Source organism: Musa acuminata, chromosome BXJ1-6 (genome assembly GCF_036884655.1).
Source record: "Musa acuminata AAA Group cultivar baxijiao chromosome BXJ1-6, Cavendish_Baxijiao_AAA, whole genome shotgun sequence".
NCBI lineage: Eukaryota > Viridiplantae > Streptophyta > Magnoliopsida > Zingiberales > Musaceae > Musa > Musa acuminata.
The window spans coordinates 36,945,050-36,964,478 of record NC_088332.1 but is presented as its reverse complement, the minus strand read 5'-3'; the positions used below and the strand labels follow the sequence as shown (position 1 = coordinate 36,964,478).

The 19,429-nt window shown below is 39.0% G+C and overlaps 1 protein-coding gene and 1 pseudogene across 6 annotated transcripts; one reads left to right on the top strand and one right to left on the bottom strand.

Moving 5' to 3' along the window:
• Nucleotides 1–754: 754 nt before the first annotated feature.
• On the bottom strand, nt 755–14,031 carry LOC135677516 (tRNA (guanine(26)-N(2))-dimethyltransferase 1-like; annotated as a pseudogene).
• A 673-nt stretch (nt 14,032–14,704) lies between these two features.
• Nucleotides 14,705–18,364, top strand: LOC135585330 (protein DROOPING LEAF-like). 6 transcript variants are annotated; one of them, XM_065190199.1, is made up of 7 exons: nt 14,705–14,976; nt 16,018–16,152; nt 16,391–16,487; nt 16,585–16,633; nt 17,756–17,831; nt 17,914–17,994; nt 18,080–18,364. In XM_065190199.1, the coding sequence occupies exons 1-7, from the start codon at nt 14,758–14,760 to the stop codon at nt 18,143–18,145; spliced, it is 723 nt and encodes a 240-aa protein (XP_065046271.1). In that variant the 5' UTR covers nt 14,705–14,757; the 3' UTR covers nt 18,146–18,364. The 6 variants fall into 6 exon arrangements, with proteins under 6 accessions (XP_065046271.1, XP_065046275.1, XP_065046274.1 ...); XM_065190203.1 differs by having other exon boundaries at nt 14,727–14,855; XM_065190202.1 differs by lacking the exon at nt 14,705–14,976 and adding an exon at nt 15,024–15,347.
• Nucleotides 18,365–19,429: the final 1,065 nt, after the last annotated feature.

Here is a 19,429-nt window from a genome sequence, read left to right as displayed (position 1 = left end):
AAGGCCCAAATAATCGTGGTTTTCGTCTTCTCTCTCTCGGTATACTATTACTGCTCCAATAGATTGTCATGCTATTATGTTACTTTGCATGCTGGAAGAATCCACGCTTGTTATATAAATAGGTAGGTACGATAGTATTTGGTGTCTGTCTGTATGCTAAATATGGTTTATTATCTTCTCGGTAGATCACAATTCCTGATTCACTCTTCGGTTGAGTTTTCACTAGATGATTCTTAACCTTCAAAACAAAGATACAACAATCAATAGAGAAGACAAAAAAAACAGAAAAGAAGCAACTTATTCTTCAATATAAAGGATCAAAAAGTAAGAGCAAGTATAGGAGGTCAAAGAAAAAATTGGAAAAAAAAAAAAAATATATATATATATATATATATAATTTTATAACAATAAACAAACCATAATGTTATAAATATTTGGGATCCGTTGATGAAATCTAATTTTAAAATACAGAAATGAATTTTAAAATGCACAAATGAATAGCTCAGAGCATTATTAGTATTGCAAGGAATTGAGAGCCATTATTATTATTAGTTGAAGGAAACAAGAAAAAAACAACCACCAAGTGGATCCACATAACTAACTTAACTGTTAGAAATATGATAATCAACATTTATCATAGCATAGTAAGTACATACATCATAAGAGCAAAGGGTGGTGGTGTACATTTGAGAATTGTTAAATAACATAAAATTTTATGTTAAATAACATAAAATTGTTAAAATGTCATGAGAAAATGGAATTATTACTATGTCACACTATATATACTATAGCCTCAATCAGAAAGAAAGAAAACCAAGTAATCTCTGAAAAGAAATACTGAACCATACAATCTTTTAAAGTTTTAAACATCTACTACATTAAATTACTTCCATGTGTCGACTTCAATATAATCTCGACTCAATTCATTACTTCCATGTGCTATTATGATACAACTAGAAATAAGATAAGAAAGCTAGTTGTATTCATCTCCCATGACTTTTCAACTGGTGTCAAATTCACCTATTTTATGTTCAGTACTCTATTCGGAGAAACAGTTTTGGTAAATAACATCAACCTGAAAAAGAATAAAATGATCAGTAATAATTTAAATATCTCAATGGATGAATTAAAATAATATTTTAAAACCTCTGATATTGCTATAAGTACAGCTACAATCTTTTTGTATGCAGGATGCTTATCCTTTGCAGCTTAATATTTTGTAACAATGGAAGCTCTACCCATTCTTGGTCAGGGATGGGAGCAGACCATATAGGTCCACCCCACCCATGCTAAAATTCCTTCCACAGTCAGGTGCATTTTTTAGGAACAACTGTGTTGTTCTAGATAGTGTAGACGAGAGCCAAAATCAGAATTGCAGGAACATGTAACAGTGAAAATATAGATGACAGTATCAAAGCAAAATGTCATATTTGAACCATGAAACAACAGTTAATTGATATGATACCTTAGTAACAGTCCTCCCAAGGCTTTGTAAATGAAATGAATCACAACCAGCACACTGATATATGTATGAGAGTTTTAAGTGGCGTGATCTTCATCATCCTAGCAGACCTGAGAAAAAACATACACAGAAAATTACCTACACACTTGTTGTGGGAGAGAAGCAGCTACACAGTGCTCATCAAAAAATATAATACACAACATCTAAAGATGAACCAAACTGTTCAAAACATATTTGATTAAAATTGTTATATGTCACCACATAGAGCATGGACAACAGACGTGAATATGTGCACAAAAACTTGCATATAAAAATCCATCGGCACAGACATGATGAGAACAATGTAATGTCTGTAACGGTTTGCATGACTCTGCATTGCGAGGGCATGAGAAGAATAAAACCTGTAAGATGACACTATTTAGAGAAGAGAGTTACAAATCAGATGATGAACCACACCTCAACACAAGCAAGAAGCATCCTCAAAGTCATCTCATTATCACGGACTTAGCCGGTTTCGCCTAAGTCGTGCGGCACCCTTGCGTGTCCGTCCGCAAAGGTCAGCCTCCCCGAAGCCTCCCATGGTCCCTTAGGACCTACAAAAGAGAAAACGGGTTAGAGAAATGCCTTACTCGGGATCCATAAGCAAACATTTCCGAAAACACTTCATAGACAATGCAAATTACAATTAGACTTTACAAGCTCTGAACAGTTGCACAACAAAGGGTCAAAATGATCCATTACAGACCGAAAATCTCTCACAAGTGTCAACATGATACAACTTTATTTACAAGCCTAAAGTGGCCACCAAACCCAACTAATATGGGACTATTAAGCCTTCGGTCGTCCCTCTACATGCTGTGCAAAGCATGAACATACCAAAAGATACGGACATACATAAGTATTACATCAAACATTCTGTTTAGAAGTTTGTTCGTGACATTCTCCTCCACTCATTCCTTCGACGTCCTCGTCGAAGCCTTTTCCGACACTGCAACTCTTCGCCTTTGCTAAGTCTTCAATCTTCTTCTCCAGCTACAATGCGCCTTTTGGCTCCTAGCTGCTGTTGTTGAGTAATCAAACTTTGATCCGGCATACTGTTTCAACTCGCCAATGACTCTGACTCTAGTGTGGGGTTGGCTGAGTTGTGTTGATCCTTGTTGGTTCCTGCAAATCTTTCAGATGAAGGAAAAGATCATTATTACTTTACGCAGTCTCTCAAATGACTCATGTTGCTTGAACTGGATGGATGCTTGTTGGAGCTTTGACGAGCATCGTCTCGCAAACTTTTGAAGTTTTTGAGTCATTCCTCCATAAAATTTGTCCATCGACTCTTCTTTCACTTAGTTGTTCCTTCCAAGTAGGTTCGTATCACTTCCGCTTTCGATTGGCATTTCATTGGGAAATGAAGCGGACTATCTACTCTCAGTAGCACTGATCACCGTTAGTGAGGATTTGACAATTATTGTCTTCCATTACCTTCGAAGGGTCTTTAAACCTGTGCAGAGCTCCTCTGCTGGATTGATAAGAGAATTGGGGTACTCGGTTTCGCCCATTATCTTAAGAGTTGAGAAGGCAAAGGTTACTTGACTTCACCCGCCTCCTCGAGGTTATACTCCATGCATCGAGCTGGTTACTGGCCTTCGCCTGCTCTTTGCTCACACTTCTGAAGCACTTGAAGTGTTTGCACTCCTTGCGTTGAGTTAGTTATTGTGATTCACCTTTTCAATGCCATCGAACTTCTGGAATGCAGGAAGTTTTCACCCCAACTTGAAGTAAGTCTCTAATAGTTTTGGTCGCCTCTAGGATTGTACCGTTTTCTCTATCAACCCGGCCGCCTACTTCATTGAGTAGCAAAGGTACAACACCGCGTACTGCTTGCTTCGTTCCTTGGTCGTGCACTCTTGCATGACCCGAAGTCCTTCGCTTTCAACTATCTTGATGAGAAGCTCGTCAACACTGGTCTTACGAAGTTCCTTGGCCTCTGCCCTACAGCTTTGTCTCGGTACTTGGAGTTTGCCTCTGCATGCTCCACCTCCTCGGCCCCATTCACGACTAAGCGCTCTCCCTCCATGAGAGCAAGGGATCAATAACTTTCACAGAAGTCCCGCCTCTACGGTACCATGGCGTTGCCATGCCCATGGCCCTACTATTTGTCGTCTTGCAACTGCATCCCTTTTCTTCACGATCAGTAGATATGTCTCTGTGGCACTCCTCCGAGTCCACCTCCATTCTAACTGATGCTTGATTTTGGGTAGCTAAGTCCCTTTGGACTCGTCGTCGCTTCCTCGCCCCTTTCGACCCCTTGCTTCAACACCTCTGTGTTCTCCAAGCAGCTCCCTTTGGTCGATGAAAAGACTACTGTAACTCCTATGCATAGCTTCTGCCATCATATTGTAGGGTTTGCACCAATTTTATTATCCTTAGCTTCCTTGGTAGCAATGTTCACTTACTCGACCTTGTCCTCTGACTTGCCGGGCTCCCTTAAGCGAATATGGGCTCTGGAGCAGTCCAACTCTCCAACTACTTCGATCATACCTCTGCATGATCAAGTCCCTCCCATGGGACTCACTGGTACTTGCCGAAGAGAAAGTTTCAATGCTCCATGGCGTCGAGTTTCGGTCACCTTGGGATGGTCGCGAACATTCTATCGTCCGCATACAAGCCCATGCATGAGTACCGAATTCTTCAAGTTAGCAATTCCCCTCACCTCTGTGAGTTTTGCATAACTCTTTCGGTCGCTGAGCAACTCATTCCACCTTGCATGGTCTCATCCTTTACCAAGCATCTCGCTTGCCTTGAGCACCATCAAGTATAGTTGTCAACGTCGAGCCGTAGCTCGGACTCAGCCATCCCAACCTTTGTGCGCTCCGCATTCTTCCAAGCTTGCTTGTTCTCATGGTGCCTCTTGTGCGAAGGGTTGGCCATTCCTCTGAATGCCAATTTCAGATACCCGCTCCTCCGAGCAACTCATTTTCCCTACATCTCCATGCCCGTTTTCCCCTAAACGGTCGCGCGTGTGCTGACTGCCCTCAACACAGCCCCCGCTAGGTCCCCCACGTTTGCATGTCAAGTGTTTCTATGAGTGCTTGTCCCACTCTGATACCATCTATCACGAACTTAGCTGGTTTTGCCTAAGTCGTGCAGCACCCTTGCGTGTCCGTCTGCAAAGGTCAGCCTCCCCAAAGCCTCCCATGGTCCCTTAGGACCTACAAAAGAGAAAACGGGTTAGAGAAATGCCTCACTCGGGATCCACAAGCAAACATTTCCGAAAACACTTCATACACAATGCAAATTACAAACATACTTTACAAGCACTAAACAGTTGCACAACAAAGGATCAAAATGGTCCACTACAGACCGAAAATCTCTCACAAGTGTCCACATGACACAACCTTTCTTTACAAGCCTAAATCGACCACCAAACCCAACTAATATGGGACTATTAAGCCTTCGACCGTCCCTCTACATGCTGTGCAAAGCATAAACATACCAAAAGACATGGACATACATAAGCATTACATCAAACATCCTGTTTAAAAGTTTATCCGTAACATCATGATGATATTTTGCTTTCAAAGGATAAGAACCATACCTATTACCCATATCTACAGGTAAAGTTAGCTAAAAATAGAAATTTCTAGTTTAAAATTCATAAGAATGAATTCACTTAGATTAGCAGATTGCAGTATTGCCACCACAAAGAACTGACAAACCTGTAGCTGTGCACATTAGTAATCCACCATCAGCAATTGACTGAACAGCAGAGTCCAAGAAAGCAGAAGGTGATCCATAAGGATCAAGCTCAACCTAATACCAGAGTCATTTTCATCATTACAAACTGAAATTTATTAGATTTAGCATAGATCAAAATCTGAAAATGATAAATTATCTGACATCATTAATGGAATAATAATGTGTCATACGCCAAAGTTAAATCTGCTTTAATGGCAAATCCTTTTTCTTTCTATCATGATGATTCAACCACAGAACGAATTCAACATGGAAAAATTCCTGAGACTTGAAGCAAACAAACTTAATGTCCAAAATAATTTCTGTATACTGCTGCTATAACAACTTGGTCTGTCTTCAGTGTACCAAGTGACTTGTACAATGCTGTGGGTTGGGTGATTTTGTGCTAAACTGTTTGATGGCAAGTCGAAGGGCTGTACCAATTGTCTTGAGTTGAACCATCCTAACACAATTCATATTGAGCACCTTAAAACGGTTAACCTAAGGCTAAATAAACCTTGAGTGTATACCAAGCTGATGGAAATCTTCCAGAATCAGGCCACATCATAAAGAAGGTCCTCTCCAAAAATATCACTTCCACAAAGGAAAAGTTGAAGAGGACTAAAACAGAACAGGAAAGTCAGGACCATTTGAATATCAGGAATCCACTTGATATTTCCCAAATCAATCCAACTCCTTTAAGCAGAAGAACAGGAGTATATTTTCAATTAATGAGGCAGGCCAAGGTTCATCCAAGAATGATCTTCTCTGTATATAAGATTCCTTCAAACATGTGAGATAGCATATCACCAAAAACTTGAGGTTACAAGCTCACCAAGTTTCTTCTAGCTCTTTAATGTGTCTTCATGAGATTACCATCTTCTATATACTTTTCATTCATGGGATACACAATAAATGATTAATGAACTGCTGCATGGACAAAGCATCAATCTAATTTATTGGAACTGTGGATTATGAAAGAATATAATGACTAAAGATCATACAATTAGAGATAAGAATGATGATAAGGTCAATCTGTAAAGCCCATAAAAGATGGTCCAGAAGCTGACCAGAAAAACTTTTCTTTACCTCGTCGGGAGGGTGTTGTAATCCTAGCACAATTTGACTTGATCAGGCGATCCTACCTCCCTCATAAATAATAGAATAAGGCACAAAATAGAGTGGAGAACAAGGAAAATACATTTCCTGGAGACTAGGCTAGGTGTATAAGTAGGAACATGCTAACCCACAAGCACAACAGTGGACTTCCAAGAATTGCAAAACTGATAAATTGCTTGAATAACCTGTGTGAGTTACAGACTTAGCCTAAACTTGCTTTCCACACTTAGGTACAAGAAGAAGCCTCATATCTGTCCATTCAACATAAAATTCTTATAGCAAACAACAGGTCCATAAATAATCTTACTTCTGGAAATAGATTAAGTACAAGGAAGAAGAAACACAATATAGGATAATTTCTTTGATTTTGGCAATCGAACATCCCCAGGTTTCAGTGCCACATGTTTTTGAGCAAAACTTCAACAAAGATGAGCTTAAAACTAATAATTTGCAAGGGTCCAAAGTTACCGCATCAAATTCTTTTGGATGGGTAAGCATATAAACTCGGGCATCGGCAAGATGAGTTTCCACCTTTGATGATGCCAGAGAGCCATTAAACTGTATATTTCTTTTGCAAGCTTCAATAGATTCTGCAGCAATGCATATGACATGATTAAGCATCCATTTCAAGCCTTGCCTAGAAAATCTACCAGCAAAGAAATTAATACTATGTAAAATTAAACAATACATTCGTCATAGTCGAGAGCGACAATTTTGCCAATGCCATCTATTTCGAGTGCATATCTCCGCGATCGTAATCCAGAAGCAGCTAAAGCCTGCAGATTCCTAACCAAAAAATATTTCAACTTGGGCATAGCAAACATAGCACATTATTCCATTTTAGATGAAGGCTAAAGATCAGACCACCTTGTAGAAACTTAGATTATATTTATCAACAAAGCACATTATTCCATTTGCAAGGATAGGTACAAAAGATAACTATAGATGCACCTCGAGAACCGTGGGTGCTTTGAGTTCTTGAACTTTTGAGGCAGGAATTTCCTGAATTTCTCTTAAGTTGCCTTTGGTATACTCTGAAGAGTCTAGTTGGATTTGACAATCTCCATCTGATAAATAATCAGAAGGCCTGTCACAAGGGACCTCTGATGCCAATCCTTTCCTGCTCAACATAATAGCATGTTCTTCCTTGGGTTTTGAGATAGAAGTCCTTAAAACAGCAATGGAAATGTCTCTGTTATGAACCTAATGATCATACATCACTTTCATCAGCAACTAGAATACATACAGGGGAACATCGAAAACCAAATTCATGTTGTTCAAGCAGCAGCACCAATCGTAACAACACAGATTTTCATGTTGGCTTTCTCTATCTAAGTCAACCTTGTTCCAACTAAACGAAGCCTAATCGTGGTCTTAAGTGACATTTCTTACATTGACGAGAGGAATGCCAAAAATAATAAAGTTTAGGAACCAATTCTTTTAAGTCATTAAAATGGACAGGTAATTATCCGGGAATATGAACAAGTGATTATGACCCCAATGGCAGACCCCGGGACTAATTTCCACTCATTATTATTTACTTTTAGTATTCTTTTTAACAATTTATCATTTAAGGATCCCAACATGACACATTTTTACAATATAATTTAGATTAACCACTAAAACGAACACATGCTCTATACCATGTATGCTTTATGACGTAGATGACCAAAATTTAATCTTGTCCAAGGTGAAAAGAAAAATAATAATCTTTACAATCTCAGATCAAGAAAAAATGACTTCTTCTAACGAATTAGAAGCACCGATAGAAATCCAACCTAAACAATCAACAAGAGCAACGGGACAACAAGAAGCAATTTCTACCAAATGGTTTTTCTCATTTCGGAAAAACGAACTCGCACAAGGATCATTACCTGGGCCTCGTCGTAGAATACGCCGTTGGCAGAATCCATAAGAATCTTCGCCTCTCCTTCCTCGACGACTGCGTCTCCTCCGGGCTTCCCTCCCACGTCGCCCCACACCGATTTCTGGGGCCGAAGAAGAGGATGAGGAGGAGAGTGAAAGACTCGATTTTGATGGCATCAGCGGCAAGCTCTTGGCCGCCCTGACTGAGAACCGCATCGCTTTCGAATTGCCGCATCCAAATCCCCAACACGATCGCGCGGAGGGGATGATTCCGAGGGCATTTGCTTCGCAACATTATAAACCCTATTTCTTGGCCTCCGGCGCACGTTAACGATCAATCATACAGTTCCGCTAAAGTGAGCGTGGTTGCCAATTCAAGGTTATGCGTGGGGGTATTACACTTCAATTTGAGTAGACAAAAACTAGAAGATTGACTCATATGTTATTTGGCATGGTTGATTAATACGATAATTAACTAATAATGTTAAATATTAATTATACTATTTCTCTCTCTCTCTCTCTCTCTCTCTCTCTCTCTCTCTCTCTCTCTCTCAGAGGAACAGGAACCTGGACCACCATTGTCCATGTTCTTCATGTACAAGGTCATATGAACCTGTGGTCCGGAAGAGAGAAGGCATAGTCCAGATGATTGGTCACTGATTGGTGAACAGTACTGGATCCACTGCAGGTTGATGACAACTCCAGTCAGCATAGGATTTCTTGTCCCTGGATTGGTTGATATCTGGAAAGAGAAACGATAACTCGACATCAGTCACGTCTTTCAAATTTCAAATGGCCTCCATGAATCTCCTGCCAAACATTTCTAGATGCTGCTATGAGCTTAAAAAGGTTGAGGAGGAGCAGGACATCAGAATCAATGTAAAGCTTGTGCTGTCCATCCATTCTACATGAGAAATGATATGTTTCTGAGGATAATTACAGCGACCATCCTATGGAGCATCAGAAACATGGTTTTCACTGCATGGCTACAGGGACCATCCTATGGAGAATGCAACTTCAGGAACATTTTCCAAGCTGTCCATATCTCCTTCACTGAGAGAGGTAGGGCTGCATGAGGACACACAGCCTTGGTCTTATCATCTTATGTTTGGCTGGTGTAGACTTCAACCATGGCTTCTGCATTTTGCCTTATTATTCACCTCTTGTTCTACCAAATTGCTAACCTTTATACTATATATATCCTTGTACAGAAAACAGCATCACAAATTCCATGCCTCAGTATCACTCAACCTGCATATTGCAGCTAGCATTTATGTATAGACACTCGGACCATGAGAAAACTTTGATCTCTTGTCAGATACAATATAATTACATGGGAGTTTGGGACATTGATCTCTAATCAAATGCTTGTGGCTTTCCACTATTTAGCTCTTTTGAGTCTAGTAAACTCTGAGCACCATACATCAACTCTGACTAGTAAGACTATTTACTGAATCATGTCGTGTGATCTACCAATAGGTGGATATTGCCATCCATTCCATCAAGCAAAATAATTGAATCTTAATTACCTTTTTCCTGTCAAAATGTGATTTGTTCTTGCAGATTGTGATCTTAATTAAATTGGTTTGCTGGATTCTTGCCCAGATCTTAATCTGAATACATACAGGTTTCTACAATTAAGGAAGCATGGGAACAATTTAGGGAGAAGGGAAAACGTTGTAAGATGGGACAAACTAATATACCAAAAATTACTAATAATCGTTAGAAGATCAAATGCAAAAGGTTTCGTAGATGATTTAGGATGTATTCCTTGTTAGGAAGCAGAAAAAACTCATGATTGTCGTTCCTTTCTTTGCCAAAGTTTCAATTAAGATCTGGAGCCCATGGCTGCTAATTAGATGCCATTCAAAGGAGAAGTTGATTGATTTTGATCACATCCAAAGGCAAAAACACTGATGCAGGATGTCATATGGCATAATCCTAGAGCATCCACAATACATTATGTATATGGATGGAGAGAAATCAACTGAGTATAGCAATCCATGCAAAGTTCTTCATGAAAGTAGGTAGAGGATAAGATGCTGCTTAAAAAATTGTTTGCAGAATGGAAAGAAGAAGATAGCAAAGTGTGTGTATACTAATGCAACTTTGAGGATTTTATTTTCATGTAGATGCTAGCTAGCTTAGCTAGCAAAGAAGGTACTTAGATCAAAATCTGCTTTCATAACTCAATTCTTTATCCAAATGAAAATGCTATAGATGGGTAGTTAAATGCCGGGCTAGAAATGCGTTATAAATATAAACATTTTTTTTTTTTCTAGTGAAAAATTAAAGAAAAACACAATAAAAAAATGTCATGCTGTGCACAAAGGAAAAGGGAGGAATAAAATGATTAGTTGATATCATCAAGTTATCACTATTCCCAGAAAAAAATAATCAATAGGGCCCAACATTAATTGTACAGAAGCTAATACCAATTAGTAGCGGTATTCAACATAAGAGACTTCCATCAATACAAGATCTAAAAGGGATCAATGTGATCCTTGTAAAGAAAGAGGCACTTAAAGATAGGGTTTAGGATGCACTAATCTCATGTTCATAAAATCCTGAAAATTCTGGATGAGGAGGACTTATTTTGCATGCATGTGGATTGATTTTTTTTCGCATGCATATAACATTTTTAATGGTAAAACATGCTCCAAAATTAAAGTTCTTTTTGGTTCCAACAGTAATGTAACTTTCATATTCAACATATTATTTAGTCACAAAAATAATCTTACCAATGCGATCCTACATTATCAGCTAAGAATCCATGGCGAGACAACAAATCCCGACATCCATGTGAGACCTAATGCTGTGGGAACTATCAGCATTGGGACCCCTATTTTTATGGTCCGAAGTTGATCATGCATGTGGATCCATGAAAATGATATAAAGAGATTGTGGGCTCACCTGACTGTTGTTTCTACCCTCTTCATCACAAAGATATGAACTTGATTTATTCTTACTGAAGATAACAACAGGTATTTGATCCAAGGAATTCTGTTGGTGCAAAGCCATCCTCTTAATTACACACATAGAAAGACAAAACAATTAAACCTGTCTTAGTAGCACTCATTTAGCTTCAAGAGGCAGGACATGCTATCCATATCAATTCGGGCTTCATCTTGTGGGGTTTGACATGAATTTTCTCAAGTATGGCTCCTTATAGCCAACTATTATTGGATCAGAAATGGATCCCCAATCATTTCTTAAATGTTTGTTAACTCCATTTCTAAATTTAATTAGTATATGCACTTGATAATAAGTATATAATTTATACATATATGTAAAGTATATAAATATAAAGTATGATATTACGGGGAGATCTCGATTGGCATAATTTTAAGCGTCATGATATTTTAAATTTCTCAATCAGTTAGTTAATTTGTCAAGAAATAAGTCTAAATTGTGTTACATCGATCGACTTAGCAGATGGATTTATAATCTCGTAACTTTGGATCATGGAGTAAGTCGAAAGCGAACAATTCAGGAAGCTATTATTCTTTTACAAGTCGGAAATTAATTGAATCTGAAGTGATAAATGTCACACACAAATATACGCACGCATATATACGCCTTTTTTTATTTAAATTAGTTGTGCTGTCTCATACTCAATTATCGTTCATGAATTATATTGCAACGTTTTATTTGGCATATTATATCGAATTTTTCGAATGAAAGATCAATAAAGATTCGGAGTGGAAAATTATAATTCAATACTTGGTGGTCACCAAAATGGAATTTAGAAATGAATCTAATGTCCACATTTGAATTATTTGAGTTCTTGGTTGGAAACGTTTACACGCTGATCCAATCCAAATCTCTCACGTTCATGGAGAGAGGAAAACCTAAAGAATTGATCTTGGATGTAAAATGATGGAACAACAAACATCCCATGTGAACAATTGGGCTTCTAGTTGTCTTTGTTGGACTACTACACCTCAGCAACCAAAACCTGATCTATCCTTGGAGTGGAAACCTCAACAACTAGGCAGCTAATTCTTTCTTTATTTCATGCTTTCTTTTTGATGAAGATAAATAGCTAACATTTTGCTCAAACCAAATGTGGGCTTCTTTAGATGATGACAAGGTGAAAATTTGAATTGTGGTCTCCAATGACAAGCACTAACTTGTCGTTGAGTTTACAAGACAATCATTATGAGCCTTCATTCTGGCCACTGGATACATTTGGACTAAGATTTTATTGCAAGATTTCTTGAAGACAGTTAAGTGGGTTAATTGGTGGTGGTTGTTGGCAGCATCTCCCAAACAATATCATCATGTTGGAGCTCAGAGAAGAAGATCTGACCATGCCTTTTTCTTTTTGTCATCTCTTGTTTGGTATACTATGCACTACCTTCATATTTTCCCTTAAATTTCTTCTTTTCCTTTCATAATTTGGATGATCAACCAGAAAAAAAAGGAATCGTTTGTGTTTGACCGACACTCCTTTTGTCAGTCAAATGGAGCACATAGTGGAAAGCCAAACCATGAATGTAAATGTTAAAGACTAACGCAGTTACTTGTGAGCAGTCTGCAAGTAATAATCTGAGAACTACATGCCAAATGCTCACTGTGTACCAAGATGTCATAAACATGGAGCTACTCCATTTTTCGGGAGTAGAGTTTGATTTTATGTAAAAACTACTACTGAACTTTCTAGTTCTATCAATTTGATTTGAGTTATTATAAAAAATATTTGTTTTTTTTTTTTTTTTTTTTTTGTTTGCATATGTCAGTTTAAAGCTAAATCATACACATCCATCTCCAAAGTTCAAAGAATTGGGATGCCCACATATTGGACATCTCATCCACCTTCCAAATCTAAACCCTAGTCAATTGATGACAGTTCTGTTATTTTGATAGCAAGGAAATACCCCTCTAACCATGGGAGTTGGGCTTGCTAGAAGTTTGCCTCTTCACAGTCATTGTTCACAGATGCTTTTCACGAGAGAGAGAGAGAGAGAGAGAGATCACACGATACATACTATTAGGCCTTAAAAGCCTCCTAACCCTAGCGCTTAAGACGCAGGCAGCATTGCCTTCCATGGATATGGTACGCACGGAAAGCAGAAGCGAGCACCGTTCGGCCTGCTTCGCAATTACTACACACCAGCGGGGGTCGCAGAACAACTCCAGCGACGCGCTGCACGCGAGCATGTGCGCGAGTGCTCCCCCAACATCCAGCCTCCACCCCACGAGAAGATCACAGAATCAACCAAATATAAAAATGTTTCAGAGCAGATCTTTACTCGGTATGGTAAAAGCCATGCTTCTGGCAGCAGATAAGAGTACTGCTTGCTCATGAGAGTGTGGACTGTGGACTGTGGACTGACACCCAACCAAGCAGAAGAGAATAACTTCACAGTGCGCCATTAGGGTGAACAAGTGCGTGCAGGTTGGGATTTGGGATGGCAGCAAGCCTTCATCTGACCTTGGCTGTCTCATCAACCCTGCTCTTTCCCAAGATGAGAGAAAGTGAAGCCTGGCTCGCACCTGTTGATCCTAGCTAAATCCATTAAAGGCGCTTGACCAAGCACCACCACCACCGCCTCCCCCATCGAGCAGTTTCTTTCCCGCAGAGCCTATCGAGTCTGGGCGGGCAAAAGGCTCTCTATGGTGGAGAAAAAGGCGTGGTTACACGAAGAGGGCAACAGTGAGGGTGCGTTGGGGGGTGTCCCTTCTTTTACCCCTTTGGGAAACCGAGGAATCGTCACATCACTTCCCGCACTCACTGGCCCCTCAGGACAGTGACAACTGATCCCCTCCACCTTTTCCCTCCCCTTCTTAAACTTTCTGCACTCACCACCCTTCTCGGGTGCATCTTCTCGTGATATGTTGCTCCTCTTCATCGCTCAGCATGTCATGATGTCTCGTATGGATCTTGGCCTGGTTTGTAGCCTTCGAAGATTGCTCTGTAATGCGGACTGATGGAGACTGGCGCATGATTCCTGTATGTTTTTGTTGTTGTTGGATATGTGTTGCTCGAAGCAAGTGCCTGCCCTTGGAGCGCAACATGACGCAGCTTCTGAAACTTGATCGTACCCTTTCTTGTTGAATGCGTCTTTTCTAAATCTGGGAGAATCACGGAGGCTCATCATCGATTAATAGAAACTTGGTAAACAGTGTTTTAGAAGGTGGGACTTTGATCTTTCTCATCTTTTGCTGCATGTATCCAGAAGAGATCATAAAGAACAACGTATCAAGTCAAACACTAAGTTCTGTTCATTTATACCAAGTGACCCTGAAACAAAATAGGAGCACTGTTTCAGGTGCATCTGTAGACACATAAAAATCAAAGGCATAGATGTGAAAGCATGGTAGTTTATCTTGGTATCATGAAGTCAAAAAACCTACCTAGTAACCCTACCAGATACAGTAATATAGCTTGTCACCCAGGAAGGGGATAACTTTTCTATATGGTGGTTTGACCAAGCAGTGATTTGAGAAGCTAAAAGACATGGAGTCTGACTTCGTAAGATACTGAGAGATGGTAAGCACCATGGCAAGATATCACGAGATATAGGAAGCCATAAACCCGTTCTCTCTCAAGCAGGGTTGGCTGGGCCGTACGTTCCATGAGTGGGGGTTCCCACGGGCATTATTGCCAGAATAGAAACCCTAAGCCATGGCGCATGCCCACTGCAGTGAGCATCTCTTGGGCACGGGAGAGGAGGTCTATCACCCTCTTCTTCTCCCCCGGCTTAGCTTGTCTCTTCTTCTTACTCATGGATTTGGTCTCTCCCACTGAGCAACTGTGCTACGTGCGTTGCACCTACTGCAACACTGTTCTTGCGGTAATTTTTCTTAAAGTAGGAGACTAAAAAGAGGCCAGTCATGATGCTTTAGATGTACAGGAAAGATGTCCATTCAAAAAAAAAAGAGCATCTTCTTCAGCTATATGAGCTTGTTCTCTGAGCAAGTTTCTCTGTATGAATTCCCTGTTTTTTCTCTGTTCTCTTCGATCTGGCATCTGAGGACCAGTACTTTCAAAGCAAGCCTTCATTTTCTTTTCTCATACTTTTCTGTTCACTTTTAATTATCTCCCTAACCATGAATGATGTTTTAGTTTGAGAAGATCCAGATGAAAGTACTACTTTGCTTTGGTTTTTCTACTGTTCGTGTTGATGGTTCTTATGCTGTCCATGCCGCTGTTAATTACGACAAAGTATTCCCGTCGGCTTCTAGGGTTTTTCCTCCTCTTCCTCTCTCTCTCTCTCTTACAAAGTGAGAAAAAGAAAATTGTTCAAACGAGATCCAATCTGTTTGCATGCATGAGGAATCTAAAGATGACTCCTTGATTATTTTTCTCTTTCCACGCTCTAATTTTTGAGTCTCCTCAGTATTTGCAGGTTGCAGTTCCATGAAATGCAGCTGATCTTGGTCTAAGAGCATGCATAAAGCAGATCATAAGCACCTTCCTCAAACTTCGAGCATTCTAGTTCTGTTCCTCTCTCTTCTTATGCTGAATTCTTCTTTTACCTGCTCATGGCAGTGTAAGATCATACTATATGGAAGCAGACTTTGATATCTATTCCCTTCCCTTCCCCTCACCCAAATTCATCAGCTCTTCTTCAGCTAAACAATTATCTACAGGATATCCACTTGATGCTAACAATTACTCTGTGGATGAACTATAATATTCCTATTTCTATTTCGAGTTGCAATCTTTTGGAAAGGCAACATGGGATTCCACAGAATTGCCAGCTCTAGATAATATGGGGGAAAAAAAAATGCACATTATTGGGAAAATAAGAGCCAAAGATACCAGAGGGTGAAAAGAGCTACCGATTACACCTTTGATCTGGCGTGGTGACAAGACTTTCACTTGGCTGCAGGTTGGAGTTCCATGCAAGCGGATGATGGATACAATAACTGTGAAATGTGGTCACTGCAACCATCTCTCCTTTCTCGGCCCCAGACCCATTGTGCAGTCCCTTACTCCCACTAATCATCATCTCATAGGCCTTCAGGTTCACTTCTTCTCTATTAAATTTCTTGTGCTTAGACTAATGTGACAAGATGATGCGTACCGAACAATATATTTGTGATGCGTTATAAATTGAACAATATTTTAGGATCCATTGCAATCTTGTCTGTCTGCTTCCTTCCATCTCTTTTTCTGCTTGGTTTGATTCTTTTTCTTTCGGGAAAAGGCAGTGATATTTTAGGCACTTTATCTTGTATGACGATGTTCGTTATCTTGATTAGGGTCCTTGCACTGACTGCCTGAGAGGACAACCTTCACCACCATCATCAACAACTTCAATTGAGCAAATGATCCAAAGCCCACAATTTGTCATGAAACGTAAAGATTCTCTCTTCTTTTTTTTTCCCTTCATGTTTAGTGTTTTTCTTCTTTTTTTTTCTGAGGAAATATTGATTCCTTCAATTGTTGATGGCAGCTCCCGAGAAGAAGCACAGAATGCCTTCTGCTTATAATCGCTTCATGAAGTAAGAATCAGATACGATATCTTCATACGAGTGCTGATGTATTTTCTTTGTTGCATCTCATGAATGAGCATATCATCAGATTTGATCTGGTGTAAACATCACCAGCCAAATCCTCATATGTTCTCGTAGCAAAACGGCAGACTCCCTAAAGACATTCTCAACCTAACATCAGACACTTTCCACCATCCTTCACACAGATAATGTAGCAAAGTCCTCTTTTCTCGATGCTGCTCGAAAGAGCACAGGAAACCTTTTTTGCAAAAATTTATAGCATTTTCTTTTTTCCTTATGAACCTTTACTAATTTAACCTTGCACCTTTACATTTCATCACATCGATCTTCCTCTGAGATTAATTCTGCATATACAATTTCTTTGCTTTGTACCTTATGATACGTATCATATCCTACTGGGGCAACTTCATTTGATGCATCTGAAACACCAAAGATGGAGTAAATGTGACTCAGATACTAAAATGGTTCTGCCAATAGATCCCTTGTACAACTTCATGCTGTGTGCTTCCTCTTGACCTTTTCCTTTATAAATGAAGCATGTTAGTCAATAGTCTTTACTCTCGTTACTTACAAGTCAGATGTTCAAGACACACAACAACATAATAGAGTAGAAATATTTATGTATGTGGAGAGATTAAAAATTGAACTAAAAAGAATTGTCCTATATGCTAAATATTGATAGAGTCAAATGACATATATTGAGTTTGGCCTACAATCTAATGGCTTAAACTTTTGGGTTGAATTAGAAACTATCCTGATATATATTAACCCACATCAATTTGACTTAGAATCATTATTAATGAATTTCTAGTGATGATCTTAAGCTCCTAGAATAGGGGTCTAGAGAGGATCAATATACATAATCTTACACCTACAAGCACATAAAGACATCAATCATTAGTAATGGAAAAATATTAGGAAGCGTTGTGTAGTGTTTAAACCAAGTAGATGCCTTTATAAGTTGTTATACAGAAGATAGTACAACACATTATGTTGCAGCATTGTGTATGATTGGAACTGCAGTCATGAACTGGCTACAGCTTGCTCTTGAACTCGATTATATTGTTGCTGGAGGATAAATCACATAACTCAAGAACCATATCATGACAGGGAGGAAATACAACGAATCAAGGCAGCTAAACCTGATATTCCTCACCGGGAAGCATTTAGCATGGCTGCAAAGAATGTAAGTTATCACACAATCAACTTGTTTCTGAAGGCAATACTAATGTCAGTATCTTGCATGCTTCTTGTCACATGAACTGAAGTGGGCTAAGTGTGATCCTCGTTGCTCGTCGACTATTGTTTCTCCTTCTGATACCAATGAACTGGCTCCCGTTCCAGATTCGGTAAAGAGAAAATAACTTTCATTTTTCACCATTAGAAGTGGTTTGTGTAGTTGAGTATTCGTGCCGTCTTGTCTTGATGACACAGGAAAGAAGCAGTTGCTCTAGAATGGAAAGCTCAAGTGTTTGCAAGCAATTGGAAAAGAAGGATTAGGTTCCGAAACAACATATGGAGCTCTTCCTCTTTCCTAGTGATGCAATTATGGTGTTAATTTTTGTTGGATCTTGTCTTAGATCTCTCTATAGTGAAACATCTTTAAATCTGTACTATTTCCCAGTTATGATCCATGTGTCCTATGGATGCACTGCAGATGAAGAGGAAGTGATCCATACATGTTGCTCAGATGTATGAATTGCTAAGATTTAAACCCAAGTATTGAGTGCCTCGTTAGAAATGTTTTAAAGTAAGAAGACATCCCTTGCTACTTGGATGATAAAACTCCAAACAGATCGATCGAAGTAGACAAGTTTTGATCTAAGAAGAAGGATTTGGAGCCCGTCAAATATATATTTTTGCAATCTGATTTTTATTGATTCCATGAGTTCAGTGTTACCTGCTCACCACCATCACTAGTATTTGACAATGCTTGGCAAGACAAAAATGACGAAACAGGATAAAGGATTTTTCTGCAGGGATGTACTCATTTATCTTTTGTGGACAAAGCTTGCACTTCAAAGATTAATAAACATGAACATCTGCACATAAATTGAGTACAAAAAGTAGCTGAGAAAGTAGCATTTCATACTAAGTTCATTGTTTCAGTCGGTGACATTTCAAGGTTCATTCTCTTCTGACATCAAATTCCTCTGTAAGAAAACTTGTACACATGAAGAAGAAAAGACATCCAATACTATACTCTGAAGTCTGTAGCCAAAGATGGTCGATATACCTCACTGTCCTCTCATGTTTAACTGGGTGCAACATTCTAAGTTGTTTTGGATGCCATCTATATGTTTGTCATTGATCCAATAATGCAGCCATAAGGCGATCCTCTTCTCTATTCCATTTTCTTATATTTTTTCTCAAAACCCTAATGTTATTTGATCATTCTTTTGGAATTTCATTTTCTGAAAATAAGTTATAGTTAAAAATTTCCCATCTTAGTTTATGATATGCAAGTCGAACACCTACGGAACAGTATGAAACTGCAAACAGATTACATACCTTTCTTTCTTATAATAAATAGAGTACATATAGCCGATCGACAGAGCTTTGTTTGCTCATATAATATATACTTATGAATATTGTTTCAAATTGCTAATATCATTTCCAGTTAGAAAGCGTGTGTGAAGATTAAATTTATTTGGATGCCATCTTTTACATTCAATTCCAACAAAACTATCACTATATATATATATATATATATATATATATATATATATTGTGCTTCTTCTTCCAAGGATGATATGGGTAGAGTATTGAGAAGACCTTTTCTTA